Here is a 20830-nt window from a genome sequence, read left to right as displayed (position 1 = left end):
TATTGTGTGGGTCTGGCATAAGGATAGACATATAGATGAATGAAACAGAATTCAGAGTCCAAAAATAAATCCATCCATCCATGTTCAACTGACTTAAAAAAAAAAAAGGCCAAGACCATTAAATGGGAAAGAATAATGTTTTCAACAAATTTTACTGGGATAACTGAGTATCAATATGCAAAAAAATGGTATTTGAACCTTGCTTTGCACCAAACACATAAATTAACTAAAACATAGATCAAGGACATAAATTTAAGAGCTGAAACTATAAAAGTCTTCGAAGAGAACATAGAAGTAAGTCTTCATGAGTTGATTTGGCAACAGATTCTTAGATATAACACCAGAGACACATACAACAGGTGAAAAAATAAGTAGGTTGGACTTAAAATTAAAACCTTTCATGCATCAAAGGACACGATCTAGAGAGCAAAAGGGCAACCTACTTATTGGGAGAAAATATTGGCAAACTATATATCTGTCAAGTTTGAGCATCCAGAACATACTTTTTATAACTTAATGAAAATTAAATAACCCTATTAAAAATAGGAACAAAATTTGAATAGACATTTTTCTAAAGAAGATTTACAAATGGCACACAAGCCCATGTAAACATGCATAACACCATTAGTTACCAAACTCAAATAAAAACCACACGATATGCCACATTTTATTACCTACTAGGGGAGCCATAATTAAAACTAAAAATGGACAAAAACAAAAATGTCAGAAATGATGTGGAGAACCTGAAACCCTCCTGAAATCCTGTTGGTAGGAATAATAAATGCACCAACTGCTGTGGAAAACAATTTGGTGGCTCTTCAATAGCAAACATAAAATTATCACATGATCCAGACATTCCACTCCCAGATATGTACCCCGAAAGAACTGAAAACAAGTATTCAAACAAAAACTTGTATACAACTTTCACAACAGCACTAATCATAATAGTAAAATGATGGAAAGTCTCCAAATGTCTATCAAGTGAACAAGTAGTCAAAATATACTATATTCATTCAATGAGTATCACACAGTCATAGAAAGAATGAAGTATCCCTACATACTATCATATGGATACACCTCAGACACACTATGCTAAGTGAAAGAAGCCACACAGAAAAGTTCACATGTTGCATGATTCTAATGATAAGAAGTTTGAGCATGGGTAAGTCCATAAAGACAGAAAGCAAATGAGTGGTTGTCAGGGGCTGGAGGGGAAAATTAGAGTGACTCTTTGTGAGTACAGGGCTTTTTTATTGGATGATACAATTATTTTATAACTAGACAGAGGTGGAGGTTTTACAAACCTGCAGATACCCAAAGTGTCCTTGAACTGAAATGATAATTATGTCTATGAATTTTGATGTAAAAATAATAAAAAAGGCCGGCGCCGTGGCTCAACAGGCTAATCCTCCGCCTTGCGGCGCCAGCACACTGGGTTCTAGTCCCGGTCGGGGCATCGATCCTGTCCCGGTTGCCCCTCTTCCAGGCCAGCTCTCTGCTGTGGCCCGGGAGTGCAGTGGAGGATGGCCCAAGTGCTTGGGCTCTGCACCCCATGGGAGACCAGGATAAGCACCTGGCTCCTGCCATCGGAACAGCGCGGTGCGCCAGCCGCAGCGCGCCAGCCGCGGCGGCCATTGGAGGGTGAACCAACGGCAAAAGGAAGACCTTTCTCTCTGTCTCTCTCTCACTGTCCACTCTGCCTGTCAAAAATAAAAAATAAAAAAAAAAAAGAAAGAAAAAAAAATAAAAAAGAAAAAGAATCAGTCTTATTTTATTAAAAGCTTTTTATATGCCATAGAAGAAAAATAATTATTCATGCTTTCAAATTCTTTCCAACCTGTATAGCTCACTGTCATGCTATTATAAATCATTATTTGTATTTCCCTAAGCCTTACTTGGGTGCTTATAAAATTTATAGATTTGTGGCCAGTGCCATGGCTCAACTGGCTATCCTCCGCCTCTGGCGCCAGCACCCTGGGTTCTAGTCCCGGTTGCTCCTCTTCCAGTCTAGCTCTCTGCTGTGGCCCAGGAGGGCAGTGTAGGATGGCCCAAGTGCGTGGGTCCCTGCACCTGCATGGGAGACCGGGAGCTGAAGCTCCTGGCTTCACATCGGCACAGCGCCGGCTGTAGAGGCCATTAGGGGAGTGAACCAACGGAAGGAAGACCTTCCTCTCTGTCTCTCTCTGTCTAACTCTGCCTGTTAAAAAAAAATTTTTTTATAGATTTCTAGATAACAGCTGAGACCTGTTACATTAGCATTTATGAGTGGAATCTATCCAAAGTAATTCTTAGTATCAGACACGTTGACTACTAATTAGCACAGTTATTTTCTCTGATAAAAATGTAAAGATTTGGGGACAGTGTTGTGACATAGCGGGTAAAGCCGCTGTTGGGATGCCAGCATCTCATACGGGCCCAGTTTGAGTCCTGGCTACTCCACTTCCCATCCAGCTCCCTGCTAATGTGCCTGAGAAGGGCAGCGAAAGATGGCCCAAGGGCTTTGGCCTCTACACACACCTGGGAGACGGGGATAAAGCTCGTGGCTTTGCCTCATCCAGCCCTGGCCACTGTGGCCATTTGGTGAGTGAGCCAGCAGGCAGAAGATATCTCTGTCTCTCCCTTTATCTGTAACTCTGCATTTCAAATAAATAAATCTCAAAACACAAAAATGGGGCCAGTTTTGTGGTGTGCTGGTTGGGGCTGCTGCAGGCATCCCATGTGGGCCCAGTTCTAGTCCCAGCTGCCCCACCAAGATCCAGCTCCCTTCTGGTAGTCTGAGAAAAGCAGCGGAAGATGGCCCAAGTGTTTGGGCCCCTGGTATCCACGTCAGAGACCTGGAAGAAGCTCTTGGCCCCTGGCTTCAGACTAGCACAGTGCCGGCTCCTGCGGCTATCTGTTGGGTAGGCAAGCAGATGAAACATCTGATCTCTCCCTCTTTCTCTCCCTCTTTCTCTGTGACTCTGATTTTCAAATATATATATATATATATTTTTTTTTTAAAAAATATTCAGCAACATCATGGGTAACAGATAAAAGATATTAATAACAGAAATGTTAATGTTGTATTAAGGCTTTTTTTTTTTTTTTTTTTGACAGGCAGAGTGGACAGTGAGAGAGAGAGAGACAGTGAGAAAGGTCTTCCTTTGCCATTAGTTCACCTTCCAATGGCCGCCGCAGCCAGTGCACCGTGCTGATCCGAAGCCAGGAGCCAGGTGCTTCTCCTGGTCTCCCATGGGGTGCAGGGCCCAAGCACTTGGCTGTCCTCCACTGCACTACCGGGCCACAGCAGAGAGCTGGCCTGGAAGAGGGGCAACTGGGACAGAATCCGGTGCCCCGACCGGGACTAGAACCTGGTGTGCCTGCACCGCAGGCGGAGGATTAGCCTATTGAGCTGCGGCGCTGGCCGTATTAAGGCTTATTTTAATCACTGATATGAATGTTTAATAATTCCTTCTGGATGACATAGAAAATCACCTGATATTAATGTTAAGTGCTTACCTAATTACAGAAGGTGACATTTTAATAAGCAGACAATTTTTAAAAAGATGATATTATCCAGAATTGGCAAAAGGAATTATCTTGCAATGTTGGCAATTGTGTAAACTGGTAAAAGCCTTATTTGACAGAAAGTTGAAACAGTATATACAAAAATTTTTTTGTTTGTAAAGATATTTCTCTTTTGGGGGCTGGTGCCGTGGCTCACTTGGTTATCCTTTGCCTGCGGCACTGGCATCCCATATGGGCGCCGGGTTCTGGTCCCGGTTGCTCCTTTTCCAGTCCAGCTTTTTACTGTGGCCCGGGAGGGCAGTGGAGGATGACCCAAGAGCTTGGGCCCTGCACCTGCATGGGAGACCAGGAAGAAGCACCTGGCTCCTGGCTTCGGATTGGCGCAGCGCGCTAGCCGTAGCGACCATTTGAGGGGTGAACGAACGGAAGGAAGATCTTTCTTCCTCACTGTCTAACTCTGCCTGTCAAAAAATAAAACAACAACAACAAAAAGATATTTCCTTTTAATTCAAATGTTTATTTTATTTGAAAGGCAGAGCAAGAAAGAGAGAGACTGAGAGAGAGAAATGAATCTCCCAAATGGTGGTTCACTGCCACCAAATGCTTACTATAGCCAGGCCCAAAGTCAGGAGCTCAGAACTCCATCTGGGTCTCCCACATGGGTGACAGGGCATCCAAACACTTGAGTTATAATTTTCTGCATTCCAGGATGCATTATAAGGAAGCTGGATCATAAGCGGAAGAGTTGGGCCTTGAATTGGTTCTCTAGGACCCATCCTGGACTCAAGCACACCAAATGGCAGCTTAACTTGTTGTACCACAACACTCACACTGTAAACGTGTTAATATTTTATATGTCCATTATCTCCAATCCATTCTGCTAACCAACAGAAATTTAAACCAAAGAGATGCTTGGGAAAAATATTTTTATTTCAATGCTCGTCACAACACCAATCAAAACAATGAAAACTGGAAGCACCAAAATATCTATTAATAGAGGCAGAAAATTAAGTTGTGGCATACACGTAAACACAAACACATACACACACAAAGAAATATTGCTGCATCATTTTAAAATAGATCATTTACATTCATTCTTACAGGGTGAAATGGGCTGTAAAACACTATATATAAAATCGTATCTAGGGGCTGGCACTGTGGTATAGTGAGTAAAGCCACTGCCTGCGATGAGGGCATCCCATATGGGCACTGGTTTCCGTCCTAGCTCCTCCAAGTGCTTGGGCCCCTGCACTCACGTGGGAGACCTGGAAGAAGTTCCTGACCCTTGGCTTCAGTCTGGACCAGCCCCTGCCACTGCAGCCATTTGGGGAGTGAACCAGCAGATGGAAGATCTTTTTTCTTCCTCTCTGTGACTTTCAAATAAATACAAATGAAAATTGTTTTACGATTTATTTATTTTGAAAGTCAGAGTTACAAAGAGAGAGAAAGAAGGAAAGGGAGAGACAGAGAGATCTTATCCGCTAGCTCACTCCCCAAATGACTGCAATGGCTAGGGCTACGTCAGGCCAAAGCCAGGAGCCAGGAGCTTCTTCTGGGTCTCCCACATGGGTGTAGGGGCCCAAGAACTTGGGGCCATCTTCCACTGCTTTCTCAGGCACATCAGCAGGAGCTAGATCGTAAGTGCAGCAACTGAGACTTGAATCGGCAGCCATATGGGATGCTGGCACTGAGGATAGCGGCCTAACCCATTATGCCACAGCACTGGCCCCCAAAATAATTATAAAAAAAAACCTGTATCTATCATAAGGTATCTACCAACCTATCTATAAATTAATGAACAAATAAGGAGAATGGTCCAGGTGGAAGATTTTTTAGGTAAATTTTGCTTTTATTCATGTGCTTTTTTTAAATTGTTAAACTTCTTATTGAGTGAAGCATTAAACCTTTTAATTGTAATGTAATTTTTAAAGAAGATTTATTTATTTATTTGAAAGTTAGAGTTACATGGAGAGAGAAGGAGAGGCAGAGAGAAGAGAGAGAGGTCTTCCATCTGCTGGTTCACTCTCCAACTGGCTGAAGTGGCTGGATTTGTGCCAATCCGAAGCCAGGAGCCAGGAGCCAGGAACCTCTTCCAGTCTCCCACGCGGTGGCAGGGGCCGAAGGACTGGGCCATCTTCTAATGCTTTCTCAGGACATAGCAGAGAGCTGGATTGGAAGTGGAGCAGCAAGACTCGAACTGGTGCCCATATGGGATGTCGGCACTGTAGGCGGTGGCTTTACCCACTACACCACAGCGTCGCCCCCTCTTTTTCTTTTTGAAAATTTATTTACTTATTTATTTATTTGAAATGCAGAATTATAGAGAGAGAAGGAGAGGCAGATCTTCCATCCAGTGGTTCATTCCCCAAATGGCTGCAATGGCTGGGACTGGCCTGGCAAAGCCAGGAGCCAGGAGCTTCATTTGGTTCTCCTATGTGGGTGCAGGGCCCAAGCACCTGGGCCATCTTCCTCTGCTTTCCCAGGTGCATTAGCAGGGAGCTAGATGGGAAGTGGAGCAGCGGGACTTGAACAATATGGGATGCCAACTTTGCACGAAGCAGCTTAACCAGCAATGCCTTGATATTGGCCCCTCATTCATGCCTTTTCTACAATGAGCATGTAAATACAACAAATGTGCTTTACAGATAATGTAGGCAAAAGCATACTTTTTGCTTCCAACACATAACCTGATAACCTCATCACTCTAAGGCATACCCTTACTGTTCCAACCATACATTCCCTGAATATAAGATCACTGAATAGAGATCTACCTTCATGAGGTGTTGACATTCCTGAGATGCATTTCTTTATGTATTTTTCAAGCATGGCACTAACCTTCTAAGACACAAGCTCCTCTTAGTTTTGCATAGCATTCCAACTGCTTGGCAGTGGTGAGCTACACTTCCCTAGAACACAGATGGCTGTGAAGGGAGCAGAGCCAGTAGCCAGCACACCACATATTTCATTCCTGCCAGATATAGGGCAATACTTCACTCAATTTATAGAAGTTTGATGAAAAGATCCCCATGAACTTTGCTGGAAAAAAAGCCTTTGCTTATCCTCTTGACCTAAACACATTTTGCAGTGTCCTGGCATGTAACTGCATGGCCTTTTGAATACCTGATGTCCCTTGAGGGTGACATACAAAGTGCCTTACATCAAATCTGGGTTATTTTTCATACTTTACCCCCAGAATACCTTCTTGTTGGAGCTTCCCCTAGCATGTCCAGAAGGCTTGGCTGCACTTCCTGTATCTTGATCCTACCCTCCTACTCATCATCTATCAGTCTGCCTAACCAGACTGTGAGAGGGACCACAGATTCATTTTTATATTGCCAATACTTAGCAAAAAACTGCAAATAAGGGAGTATTTCTGAATATAATTAAAATAAAGATTTGTAAAATGAATGAATGGAGACTTAGCCACTCTGGAAAACTGGCAGTTTTTCAAAAACTAAATATACACTTACTGTGTGACCCAGCAATGACATCATGGCCATTTTTCTTGGAAAACAAAAACATGTCGACATAAAATCCAATAAATAAACATTTGCAGCAGCTTTTTCATTAACAGCCCAAATTGGAAACAACCTTTTGCCCTTTAACAGGTGAGTGGTTACACAAACTATGTTGTATCCATACCATGGAACACTACTCAGCAATAAAAAGGAGTTATGATTTTACACAGCCAACTTGGATGGATTTCAGGGAATCAGTGCTAAGTGAAAAAGCCCAATCTTAAAAGGTTATATTATGTACTATTCCATTTATAAATGCTATTGAAATGTCAAAATTAAAAAACAGATCATAGATTAATGGTTGTCAGGGGTTGAAGAGAGAGGGAGAAGAATGGATGGTGTGTGTGTATACAACTGGTGGGAACTGGACTGTACCCATATTTACTTCTTGGCACTGTTAGTATACTATATACTCAGGCAAGGTGTTACTGAGAGAAAATGAATAAAGTATGCATAAGACATCCCTGTATATTTTTTCATTAATAAATTTCACTTTTTAAAAACTTAAACCTTTTGGTTTATAGAAACATTGAGGTGATATAAAACAGCCCATCTCCCAAGCTCCTACCCCTAAAGTACCCCCCATAATTAGCACCTTGCAATAGTGTGGTACATTTGTCATAACTGATAATAAATACTAATACATTAATAGCTGTAGTTCAGAATTCAGAATACGAGTCAGTCTTCATAGTGTATGGATCTATAACTTTGACAAATGTATAATATCATGAATCCCCGAACACCGTTTGTAACTTCTTGTGAATCTGTAATTACTTTAAAATAAAAAGCTAAAAAACATAAAATGAATGTAAATGTCTACTGAAAATAATAGTAACTGATTTCTACAAGCTACACACAACCTTTTGACCTACATATGATAAAGAGAACTGGCAAACGGCCGGCGCCGCGGCTCACTAGGCTAATCCTCCGCCTTGCGGCGCCGGCACACTGGGTTCTAGTCCCGGTCGGGGCACCGATCCTGTCCCGGTTGCCCCTCTTCCAGGCCAGCTCTCTGCTGTGGCCAGGGAGTGCAGTGGAGGATGGCCCAAGTGCTTGGGCCCTGCACCCCATGGGAGACCAGGAGAAGCACCTGGCTCCTGCCATCGGATTGGCGCGGTGCGCCGGCCGCAGTGCGCCTACTGCGGCGGCCATTGGAGGGTGAACCAACGGCAAAAGGAAGACCTTTCTCTCTGTCTCTCTCTCTCACTGTCCACTCTGCCTGTCAAAAATAAAAAAATAAAAATAAATAAATAAATAAATAAAAAATAAAAAAAAAGGAGAACTGGCAAACAATCCCATTAAAAAATGAGCAAAGCATCTAAACAGACATTTCTCCAAAGAAGATAAACAAATGACCAATAAGCATATGAAGAGATTCTCACCATGACAGTCATCATGGGTGTAAATAAAAACTATAGTGAGATACTTCACACCTATACTGATAGCTATAAAAAAGTAAGGAAAGTAAATATTGGTAAGATGTGGAGAAACCAGAACCTTCATGAATTACTTATCTTGGAGGTAAGTTTGGTGGTTCTTCATGAAGCTAGAATAGGGTTAGATTTACCATAAAACCCAGATACATCACTTCACTTCTGAACATATGTTCCCAAAACTCAAAAGGAAGGACTCAAACAGTTACATATATATTACTACTCACAGCAATATTATTCACAATAGGCAACCCAAGTATCCATCAACAGATGAATGGATAAATGAAATCAATCAATCTCTCTCTTTCTCTCTCTCTCTCTCTCTCACACACACACACACACCATGGAGTATTATTCAGCCATAAAAAATGAGGTAATGACACCTGCTGCAACATGGCCAAACCCTAAAAACTAGTGTTAAATAAGCCATAGATCCAAAGATAAATTTAATATAATTCCATTTATATCAAACACTTAGCACAGGCACATTTACAGAGAGCACAAAGTAGATGAGAGGTTTCCAGGGGTTGGAAGGTAGTGGTGGTGGTGACTGAGGAGCTATTGCTTAATAGTTACAGAGCTGCTGCTGGAGGTGATTTAAAGTTTCAGGTGTAGATATTACTGATGGTTGCCAACACTAATAAAGAATTAATACCACTAGATTGTACACTTAATAATGATTAAATGGCAATTTGCACAAAAAGAAAAATTAGAAGAGAAGGCAAGTGAAAGCAAGATAAATGCCTGATATCAAGATAAATGATTCCACTTGGCAATGAGATAAGGGAAAGAAGCAGCCAGAGCTGAGAATTAAAAATCATTACAATGACTTGAATTTGATTCTTGTACCTACAAGAAACACTTATTAATGACATTATTTGGGGATGGTTTGTTTGTCTGGACATCATTTATAATCATGGGTGAGGCCAGCACAAATGGAAACAGATGAGTAAGAATTTATGGGACCAGCAAGCCCTCCAGGTTAGCACATAGAGTAATTAAGGTGTCAGGTTTGGGGCTGGCGCTGTGGCGTAGCAGAGGAAGCCGCCACCTGCAGTGCCAGCATCCCAAATGGGTGCTGGTTTGAGACCTGGCTGCTCCACTTCCAATTCAGCTCTCTGCTATGACCTGGGAAAGCAGTGGAGGATGGCCCAGGTCCTTGGGCTCCTGGCTTCTGGCTTTGGATCAGTACAGCTCCGGCCATTGCAAGTAATTGGGGAGTGAACCAGCAGATGAAAGACCTGTGTGTGTGTGTGTGTGTGTATTAAAAAAAACTCTGACTTTCAAATAAATAAATAAAGCTTTAAAAAAAAGGTGTCAGGTTTGGAAATTCAGACTAAACCATGAGTTGGAAATAAGGATGCCTAAGGTCCTAAATGGTCTAAGGAGTTTTAGGTTTCTATTTGAAGGACAGTGGAAAAACACTGAAAATTTCTGACTTGGCATAATTCTATAAAGGCTGGGACTGAAAAATATTAATCTAGCAGCCACGTAATTATTGGGAGTGTGGAAGGAATCTGGAATAGAAACAGGGAGAAAATACAGATGCAAAAAGATATTACAGGCAAGAGGAAAAGGGAAGATGTGTGTGCACAGTTATAGAAAAAGATGCTCACAAGTGGTTGTGCCTGAGTTTTGTGATTATAGATGACTCTTATCCTACACCATTTTTTTTTTTTTGCATTTACACTAAATCTTTTTTTTTTTTTTTTAAAGTTAAGTTGTCTTGGGACCAGCATTCTGGTGCAGCAGGTTAAGCTGCAGCCTGTAATGCCAGCATCCCATACCAGAGTGCAAGTTCAAGTCCCAGCTGCACTGCTTCTGATCCAGCTTCCTGCTAAGGCACTTGGGAAGGCAACAGAAGATGACCCAAATACTTGGGCCCCTGACATCCATGTGGGATATCAGGATGGAGTTCCAGCTCCTGGCTTCAGCCTGCCCTAGTCTGGCTGTTGCAGTCATTTGGGGAGTGACTCAGCATAGTGAGTCACTGTGTGACATAGTGAGTAAAGCCATTGCCTGCAGTGCCAGCATCCTTATGGGTGCTGGTTGGAATCCCAGATGTTCCACTTCTGACCCAGCTCTCTGATATGGCCTGGGAAGACAGTAGAATATGGCCCAAGTCTTTGGGCCTCTGCACCTGTGTGGGAGACCTGGAAGAGGCTCCAGGTTCCTGGCTTTGGATCAGCCCAGCTCTGGCCGTTGTGACCATTTGTGGAGTGATGCAGCAGATGGAAGACCTATTTCTCTCTCTTTCTGCCTCTGCCTCTGTAACTCTGCCTTTCCAATAAATACATAAATCTTAAAAATAGTATTTCAACAAACATTTATTAAAAAATAAATTATCTCAACTACTTTTTTTATAATGTGGAAAAATCAATTTTCCTAAAAGGCGTCAAGTAAATTATTTTATTTACTGTAATATATCTGAGTGAATGAAAGTCATTTTGAAGAGAGAGAGAAAGGAAAGTATGATCTCAAACTGATAGTAAGTGACTGTGGCCCAGGTAGGCTACAGATGACGACCTTCAAGGAGCAGAGAAAGAGGAGTGAGCTCAGTTCCCAGACCACTGAACAGTTGGATCTGGGTTGAGAAATCCTGCCAGCGAGGTACAGCAGAACGTTTGAAATGTACAAAATGTAGAGACAGTCTAGAACTGATGTTACACAGACTTTGAAAGCTCTGATCTAGATATGAGAAACAAACTCATGAACTTGTAAGGAAGAAAACACAGAGCAGGACAGGACTCTAGAACAGCCAATTCTACACTTGTATTTAGGGCATGACAGAAGATGAAGAAGAGTGGCGTGTTGTCTTCCAGGAGACATGGGAAGGCGACGACACAGAGCCGTCCTCTCTCTCCTGCAGGTCCTGCCATGGATCCCTAGCTTCTACTTCTCCACTTTCTCCTTTCCATCAATTGTTTCCAAATTAAGTCCTTTCGTATCATCAAAAGAAATACAAGAATTTTTTAACCTCATGTATCCTTCCAGACACTCTCCTTTTATCTCCTTTTAAAAACTTAAAAGACATACTCACTGTTTCCACTTCCTCACCTCCCACCCTACAATCTGTTTTTATCCTCTCTTCAACTTAACAAATCCTTCTGTGTTGCTAAGTCTGTTAACCATTTCACAGGGCTTCTCTGACCTTTCTGAAACACTGCCTGCCCTTCACAGCTGTGACTCCACTTCCCTGCTCTCTCTGGTTGACTTGCCAGTGGTTATTCTACCTCCTTCCTCTCTGCTCATCCTTAAATGCTGAGCCTTCTCAGGTTCTGTCCTGATTCATCTTTTCTTCTTACCTTGCCGGATTCACTTTCAAACACTCCATTCTGTATTCTAATTACAGTGAATTTTTGTGTGTGTATGAAATCTCATTGTTTCTTGGCCTTCGAGTACTTTTTTTTTTTACCCCTTTCACAGTCTTAGATGATCAGTGTCTCCTAACATATTGAAAACTTTGAAAGAACAAGGACTGTATTATGCCCTTCCAGAGCAGAATACAGCCTGGCACTTGAGCAGTGCTTAATACATTGCTGTTAAGTTAAAAGAAAATGAAGAAATACAAACAGCTGGCACATATTTTAAAATATGTAAATGCAAAAAGTGCAGATTTAAAAAATTAAAGAGTATTTTCTTTCAAACTGGTCAACTCTAAAAGACACCCAGTTTGTACAAAGATGTGAAGAAATGGGTAAAAGTATTCCATTGTAAATGATAAGCATCTCAACGTTTCCGAGGACAACTGGGCAATATGTACATGGTGCACAGCATAGGCTCTGTGGTCAGAACAAGAAGGAAACTTGCCTTTGAGTTAACTCATCTGCACTTAGAAAGTTACAATTGGGCATCTGTAAATTTCAATTTCCTCACCCATAAAGTAAATCAATAAGATATTTAGTGGAAATATTATAAACCCATTAAAATTAACAAGCAGCTCAAACAACTATTTACAACTACTTAAGTCAATTTGTTATAGAACCAAGAGATGTATTTGATTAAGAATCTTCAAAAAAACCGATTAAATTTTCTCAAAAGTGTGTGCATGTGTAATTAATTCATCTCACAACTACTTAATGAGCATAGTTTTCAGTATTTGGCTCTATGGTAGGCATATGATCTAGTCACAGGAGACAGGGTAAAGACTGTTAAGTCCCTGTCTGGCAGGGGAGGCAAGGCCAGCTGGTGCCATGCAGGCAGAGGTTGAGAGGAGCCTTCTCAAATGAAGGGGAGTCACATGCCTGCAACCAGGGAGGGGAACAGCAGGAAGAGATCAGGGCGCTAAGCGGGAGAAGGAAGAGTGGAAGGAGTTAAGGCCTGAGGGGTAATCAGGACCTGACCATGCAGGCTTCTTGGGCCAATGTAAGGATGTGGAGTCTACTCTTAAGAGTGATGTAGGGCCGGTGGAAAGTTCTGAACAGAGCTATGACAGTACCACATATTCACTTAAAAGGCCAACACTAACTATTTTTGGGAAACACAGATTGAAGATGTGTAAGAACAAATGCAGGAAGACTATCTGGAGGCAAGGGATGTATATGTATGCATACTTAAATTTCTTCGAAAAATTCTGTTTATCTGAGAAGCACAGAAAGAAGAACAGAGCTCCAATCCACTGTTTCACTCCCCCAGTGTCCACAACTAGCCAGGCTGAAGCCAGGAGCCAGAAATTCGATCTGTCTTCCCTATGGGTGGCAGAGACTCAAGTACATGAGTGATCATCTGCTGCCTCCTAGGGTGTGCATTTAGCAGGAAGTTGGAATCTGGAGTGGAGTCAGAACTCAAACCCAGGCACTCCATTATAGGACAGCTGAGGTCTTAACTGTTAAGACTAAACGCCTGTCCCAAGATATATATGCTTATTTGTTTGAGAAGCAGGGTGACAGAGAAAGAGAGATAGAGGGAGAGACAGAAAAGAGAGATCTTCCATCTGCTTGTTTACTCCTTAATGCCTGCAGTAACCAGGGCTGGACCAGGCCAAAGCCAGGACCTAAGAACTCCTTCTGAGTCGCCCATGCACTTGGGCCATCTTTGGCTGCCCTCCTAACGCACATTATCAGGGAATAGGGTTAGAAATGGAGCAGCTAGGACTTAAAGTGGCACTCTGACATGGGATGCTGGCACTGCAAGAAGCGGCTTAAGTCTCTAGGCCACAATGCTGGCCCTTAGCTATTCTACTTCTAAGAACTTGATTCAAGGGTTTCACTCTGGCTATTCACACACAAATTTATATAACAGTATATATAAAAGAGGCTGCTTATAACTGGATATAAAGTGATAAGTCTAATAAACTCTGGTACACTCATAAGTTAGAAAAGATGCAGCCATTTAGAAGTGATATTGATAAATAATTACATGGGGAAAAAAACCATAATATATATTTTAAAATTTATTTTATTGAGTTGCTGTAGCACAGTGGGTTAAAGCCATGGCCTGCAGTGCCAGCATCCCATAGGGGTGCCAGTTCAAGTCCCAGCTGTTCCACTTCGGATCCAGCTCCCTGCTAGTGTGCCTAGGAGAACAGTGGAGGATGACCCTTAGGCCCCTGCACCCACATGGGAGACCCAGAGGAAGCTCCTGGTCCCTGGCTTTGGTCTAGTCCAGCCTGGTCATTCTGGCCATTTGGGGAGTGAACCAGGGATGAAAGATCTATCTCTCTTTCTCTCTCTGTAGCTCTTTCAAATAAATAAATAAATCTTTAAAAATTTTTTATTTTGTTTATTGGAAAGGCAGAGAGAGCAAGAGAAAGAGACAGAGATCTTTCATCTGCTGGTTCACAAATGCTGCACTAGCCAGGTAGGCCAGGCCAAAACCAAGAACCAGAACTCCATTTGGGTATCCCATATGGGGCTCAGGGACTCAAAGTAGACACTGTGATAAGGGATGTTGGCATCCTAAACTATGTTTTAAATATTGTGTCAAATACCTGTCCCACTTTGCATTTTCTATAATGACCAAGTATTACTTTAACCAGAAGAAGAAGAAATAATTTTTAAAATTTAATATTGACACCAGCTTCAACAAATAAGATTATGGAAGAATAACCACTTGTGTCCATTAATAGTTTTGTTTGTTACTTACCATCACTTTTCGCAAAGTGTATCTTTTGCATCGAATGTCATCCATTAGCATTTCATAAGGGGTGAGCTGATATTCAATGGGCAAAGGATTGTACTGTCGCTCCTGAACCTTCTTAAGTTTTACCCCATTCCGTAAATCCCTCATCACCTGTACCCAGAAACGTGCCTGAAAGAACAAGGGTGGAAAGACATCATGAATAAATTTACTAACTTCATCTAAATAGCTATAGCCATACACAATAAATGATGAGCTTGAATTACAAAACACTGAGTAGGGGCCCAGCGCTGTGGCTCAGTGGGTTAACGCCCTCGCCTGAAGTGCCGGCATCCCATATGGACGCTGGTTCGAGACCCAGCTGCTCCACTTCCAATCCAGCTCTCTGCTGTGGCCGGGGAAAGCAGTGGAGGATGACTCAAGTCCTTGGACCCCTGCACCCGCATGGGAGACCCGGAGGAAGCTCCTGGTTCCTGGCTTCGGATCAGTGCAGCTCCGACCATTGCAGCCATCTGGGAAGTGACCCATTGGATTGAAGACCTCTCTCTCTCTCTCTGCCTCTCCTCTCTCTGTGTAACTCTGACTTTCAAATAAATAAATAAATCTTTAAAAAAAAAAAAACCACTGAGTAAACCGAATAGAAACAATCTTAAAATTAGATTTTAGGACACTTAGGTGCCGGATAGAAAACCAAGAAAGAATTCACAGGCTATAACTATTGAGGCACAGGGTTTAAAACCTAGCTTTACCACGAGGTAAGGGCAGGTTAGTGAACCTCATTTTAATGTGTCCATTCTTTTTTTTTTTTTTTTTTTTGACAGGCAGAGTGGACAGTGAGAGAGAGACAGAGAGAAAGGTCTTCCTTTTGCCGTTGGTTCACCCTCCAATGGCCGCCGCGGTAGCGCGCTGCGGCCGGCGCACCGCGCTGATCCGATGGCAGGAGCCAGGTGCTTCTCCTGGTCTCCCATGGGGTGCAGGGCCCAAGCACTTGGGCCATCCTCCACTGCACTCCCTGGCCACAGCAGAGAGCTGGCCTAGAAGAGGGGCAACCGGGACAGGATCGGTGCCCCGACCGGGACTAGAACCCGGTGTGCCGGCGCCACTAGGCGGAGGATTAGCCTAGTGAGCCGCGGCGCCGGCCCTTTTTTTTTTTAAAGATTTATTTTTTATTTAAAAATCAGAGTGACAGAAAAAGAGGGAGACAAAGAGGAAGTTTCCCTTCATTGGTTCACTTCCCAAATGGTTGTCAAGGCCAGGGCTGGTCCAGGCCAAAGTCAGGCACCAGGAACTCCATCCATGTCTTCTACATGGGTAACAGAGGCCCAAGTGCTTGGACCATCATCTGCTACTTCCAATGTGCATTAGCAGGAAGTTGGGTAGGAAGCAGAGAAGCTGGAACTCATATTGGCAATTTGACATGAGATGCCAGTGTTGGAAGCAGTGGCTTAATCCATCATGCAACAATGTCAGCCCCATTTTTTTTTTAACCTTTATTTATTCTCATCTTGAAAGGCAGAGCGACAAAGCAGAGAGATCTTCCATCCACTGATTCACTTCCCAAATGCTTACAACAGTCAGGCAGAAAACATGAGTCCAGAACTCAATTCAGGTCTCCTTGTGAGTAGCAGGGTCTCAAACACTTAAGCTATCATCTTCTGACTCCCAGGATGCATTTAGCAGGAAGTTGGATCAGAAGCGGATGAACCAGGACCCAAACTGGCGGTCCAATATGAGCTACCAGCATCCCAAGCAGTGGCTTAACCTGCTGTGCCCCAAGGCTCACCCCAAGGGCAGTTCTTCATACTTCCCTTCCCTGCGTCTCCACTCTATGATGTGATTTTGCTCTCTAAAGAGGAGTCTATTTCACTCCCTCTGATATTGAGTCTGGCAACAAGATTTACCTGGCTGCTAGAATAGTCATTGGTGTGATGAGACCAAAGGCTTCAAAAGCAATAGGCTTGTCCCTTGTGTTTCTATTATTATCCTGAGAACCTCAAGCCTAGACTGATCTATGTTGGGTGGAGCTGGCAAGGTGATCTGCCAACTTCCAAACTAGATAAGGGCACTTGCTTTGTGGTTTGTGACTCTGTAGATATGCAGCATTACTGTGGCCACAGCTGACTGATACTTCACATCCCGCTTCACCTTACAGAGCACCAGTTTCCTCATCATAAATAGTTGAGAAGATTAGAATTGGTCTACAGTGTTGTACACACAGAAAATGCTCAGAAACGACAATTTAATGTAATGATAACTTTCACAGATGTATTCCCAGAGATTTTTTTCATTTACTCCTTAGTCCACCAAGGAGATTCTGAGATATCTGGATTTTGCCATTAAAGACCTTCTAAATTGCTTCTCGGCCTTTTAGGTAAGATCAAGCGTAGTATCTGTTCTTATCAGTTTAAATACCTTCTAATTCTCCTTCATTCTGTCTTCTTTTCATTCTAATGTTTATAGGTAGTTCACTTTATTAGTCTTACGAGGAAGAAGTTGGAGACCTATGCAAATGTAACTCCTTCTGGAATTGGCACATCTTCAGTGATTAATTTTCAAATGAAGAAATTAAATTTTTTTATTATTTTTATTATTATTATTTTTTATTATTTTTACTACCTATTTGCTAACTTCTGAACACCTAGAGCTATGTAGCTGGCTTGAATGACAAGGAAAATTTATTTTGAAAAGTCTATTAGCTAAGGTAAAATATACCTAAAACAACACTATTAGAATATTCTCCTATACAAAAAGAATTTTTTTTTTTTTTTGACAGGCAGAGTGGATAGTGAGAGAGAGAGACAGAGAGAAAGGTCTTCCTTTTGCCGTTGGTTCACCCTCCAATGGCCGCCGCAGTAGCGCGCTGCGGCCGGCGCACCGCGCTGTTCCGATGGCAGGAGCCAGGTGCTTCTCCTGGTCTTCCATGGGGTGCAGGGCCCAAGGACTTGGGCCATCCTCCACTGCACTCCCTGGCCACAGCAGAGAGCTGGCCTGGAAGAGGGGCAACCGGGACAGGATCGGTGCCCCGACCGGGACTAGAACCCGGTGTGCCGGCGCCGCAAGGCGGAGGATTATCCTAGTGAGCCGCGGCGCAGGCCCAAAAAGAAATTTTTAATCTTATTCTTAAATGATAATTGATACTAGCTTTTAGGACAATATAGTCAACTTGGTTTTTAACTTTACTCTGAAAGGTTACTAAATACTATTTCTAATATCTCCATAAAGGAATCTATCAATAAATTAGGAATATTGAAAACAAGAAACAACACAAATGATTACCAACAAATTAATGAACAAATGGTGATGCATTCATACAACAGAATACTGCTCAGCAATAAAAAGAAAAAAAACACTATTACACAGGTAACAACATAGATGACATTTAAAAACAATTACACTGAATGAAACTCAACTGGAAACAGGACATACCATATTATTACATTTATGTAAAATCCGAGAAAATGCAAACTGATCTTAGAATTTGTGAGGAGGTAGGGATTTGAAGAAGATTAAGGGTATGAGGAAATTCGGGGAGGTGACAGCTCATTTTGATTGTAGTAATGGTTTCATGAGTACACATATAAATGTGTCAAAACTTATCAAACTGTACATCCTCAACATGAACAGCTTATTGTATGTCCAATGGACTTCAATAAAGTTGTTGCAAAACAATGTGGCAAGCAGTTAAAAGCTAATATGGCCAAAAGTGGCCCATTCGTACTCCCATATCTGCATCCATTCCTGTATTCCCTCATTCAATAATGCCATTATTTATCCTGTATCCTTACATAACATGTGCTTTCCTGATACCTAGACATATCCCACCTAACACTTCCTGTCCCCACGGCTGCCACGCCTACCAAGTTTTCTCTGAGGGCAGAGATGCTTGGTGTCGCTGGGATTTAGTATCATGGCTGAGAAACAACAGACATCCAAAGCATGTCACGTGTATGCCCTGTACTCATCTTTCTCATAAACTTCTATCTTGTTCTACACTGAGTTTTATGAGGGTACAGACCCCAGAGACTTAATTCTGTATCATCAGGGCCCTAACCCAGTTAACTGTTCATTGGATAAATTAGTATATAGTTAGTTGCAGACCCAATCCTGAAAACAGCTTAAATTTTGATTTGCTCATAAGAATTATGTTAAGGTATTGATATAATTAGAAAAGCTAATATTTAAAAATAACAAAATTCCCAGCAACACTAGGGTTCATTCAAATAAAAGCAGAAATCTTTTAAAAATAAGGAACACATATTTCCTCAAGTAAAATCCTAAGCATTCAAATTCACCTATCAATTTATACTACAGTTGTTAATAAGCAGCATCTTGAAAAACAAAATGTTTCGTCTATTTCTTGGACACTAAGCAGCTCAGAAAGCAAATCCAGCCACCTTACTTACCCAGTCAGCATTTTTCAGTTCCTCCAGGTCTGTGCTAGACTCATCACTCTTTTCCATTTCCTGAATCTTCTTAAGATTCTATCAGTTAAAATAGAGAGAACAGGCATAAACATTTCATTAAGCTACTTTCTCAAATTAAAATTCATGACAGATACCTTCAGGGAAAATATATACACAAGTATCATTGAAGGAAATGTATACACAGAATCTTTTTACAAATTTTAAAGTAAATTACAATGAACACAATCTTATGGAGGGATACACTAAGATTACTAACTCTAATTTCCTTCTAGGCTTTGTGGTTAAACCTTCAGTCACAATACTAATTCACGGCTTTTAAGTTCAACCCCATGTTCAATGCATCATTAAATCTCATGGCTATTACTTCCTCTATTTTTTTAAACTTCATTAAGTCCTCTATTTTCATCTCCACTGTAAATCCCTGACTGCAAACATCACCATATTTTGCCTGGGTTTCTGAAAGCCATCTCTGGCCTGGATGCCCTCCTCTCCTCACCCCACACTATTCTCTTGCTGCTTACTTCTCTCGTTTTAGAGATCAAGTTTAAGACTCACTAGCTCTTTAGAGAATCCTATCCTTTCTAAGTCAAGCTCTCCTATTATAAAATTTTATAGCACACATTCATTTCCTATATAGTACTACAAACATAGTAATTTTAAACTTATTTGTGCCTTCTCTCTAGAGTTCATGATACAGAATTCCATCTTTAGAAGATAACATAGGCTTGGTATGTGTCTATCAAGTAATTTCATGAATACACTTCAAATGACAAAATGTCTTTTAAATTGCATCAATTCAACATTTGCAACTTAAAAAAATTATGTGTATATATGTATATTTATATATTTAAAAAGCAGAAAGAGAGAGAGGGAGAGACGGGGAGAAACGAACGCCCCTACCCACTGGTTCATTCCCCAAATGCTCACAATGGTTGGAGTTGGAACCCAGGCTGCAGCTACGAGCTAGAAACTCTATTCAGAAATGAATCTTAGGGATCGGTGCTGTGGTGCAGCAAGTTAATGCCCTGGCCTGAAACGCCAGCATTCCATATGGGCGCCGGTTCGAGACCCAGCTGCTCCACTTCTGATCTAGCTCTCTGCTATGGCCTGGAAAAGCAGTGAAGATGGTCCAAGTCCTTGGGCCCCTGCACCCGCATGGGAGACCCGGAGGAAGCTCCTGGCTCCTGACTTCGGATCAGTGCAGCTCCGGCCTTTGCAGCCATCTGGGGAGTGAAATAGCGGATGGAAGACCTCCCTCTCTCTCTCTCTCTGCCTCTCCTCTCTCTGTGTAACTCTGACTTTCAAATAAATAAATAAATCTTTAAAAAAATGAATCTTAATGAAGAATGGGATGGGAGAGGGAGCAGGAGGTGGGATGGGAGTGGGGATGGGAGGGCAGGTATGGGGGGAAGAAACATTATATTCCAAAAGCTGTACCTATGAAATTTATATTTATTAAATAAAAGCTTTCTAAAAAAGAAAAGAAAGGAAAAGAAAAGAAACGAAACTGTATCCAGGTCTCCCGTGTTGGTGAAATGGACCCAACTACTCAGGCCATCACTTGCTACTACCTCTAAGGATCTGCATTTTGCAGGGAGCTGGAATTGGCAGCCAGAGCTGGAAATCAAACCCAGTACTCCAGTATGGAATGTGGGCATCTTAACCACAAGGACAAATGCCCATCCTAAATTCACATATCAATTCTGTATTATGGTATACCATTCCTACTTACAGTAATTCAACCCTAATTGCTTGCTTGCTAGTAGACTAAATTCAAATGCAGTGTGTGAAATGTATGTCAGGATAATGGATACTTAATGTGAAACATTTCTGAACTATTTATTTTTAGCTTCTCAAAATCTAGTATTAA

At 41.9% G+C, this 20830-nt stretch overlaps 1 protein-coding gene and 1 non-coding gene across 3 annotated transcripts in view; one reads left to right on the top strand and one right to left on the bottom strand.

Moving 5' to 3' along the window:
- SPIRE1 (spire type actin nucleation factor 1) overlaps positions 1–20830 on the bottom strand; it is a 202850-nt gene that overhangs the window by 55609 nt on the left and 126411 nt on the right. For both annotated transcript variants that reach the window (XR_009866811.1, XM_062201330.1), the window contains exons 5-6: positions 18940–19017; positions 14543–14707 (exon numbers count right to left, since the gene is read on the bottom strand). Coding sequence is in view for 1 of the 2 variants with exons in the window: in XM_062201330.1 (XP_062057314.1) it covers positions 14543–14707; positions 18940–19017 (243 nt within the window). In the remaining variant the exon portion in view is untranslated. The remainder of the gene's footprint in view (positions 1–14542; positions 14708–18939; positions 19018–20830) is intronic.
- LOC133767399 (U2 spliceosomal RNA) lies at positions 16888–17077 on the top strand. The gene has a single exon (XR_009866875.1). It is a non-coding gene; the product is annotated as a U2 spliceosomal RNA (small nuclear RNA).

Source organism: Lepus europaeus, chromosome 9 (genome assembly GCF_033115175.1).
Source record: "Lepus europaeus isolate LE1 chromosome 9, mLepTim1.pri, whole genome shotgun sequence".
NCBI lineage: Eukaryota > Metazoa > Chordata > Mammalia > Lagomorpha > Leporidae > Lepus > Lepus europaeus.
Note: the sequence above shows the minus strand (reverse complement) of the source record. Positions and strands in the feature narration are given on the sequence as shown.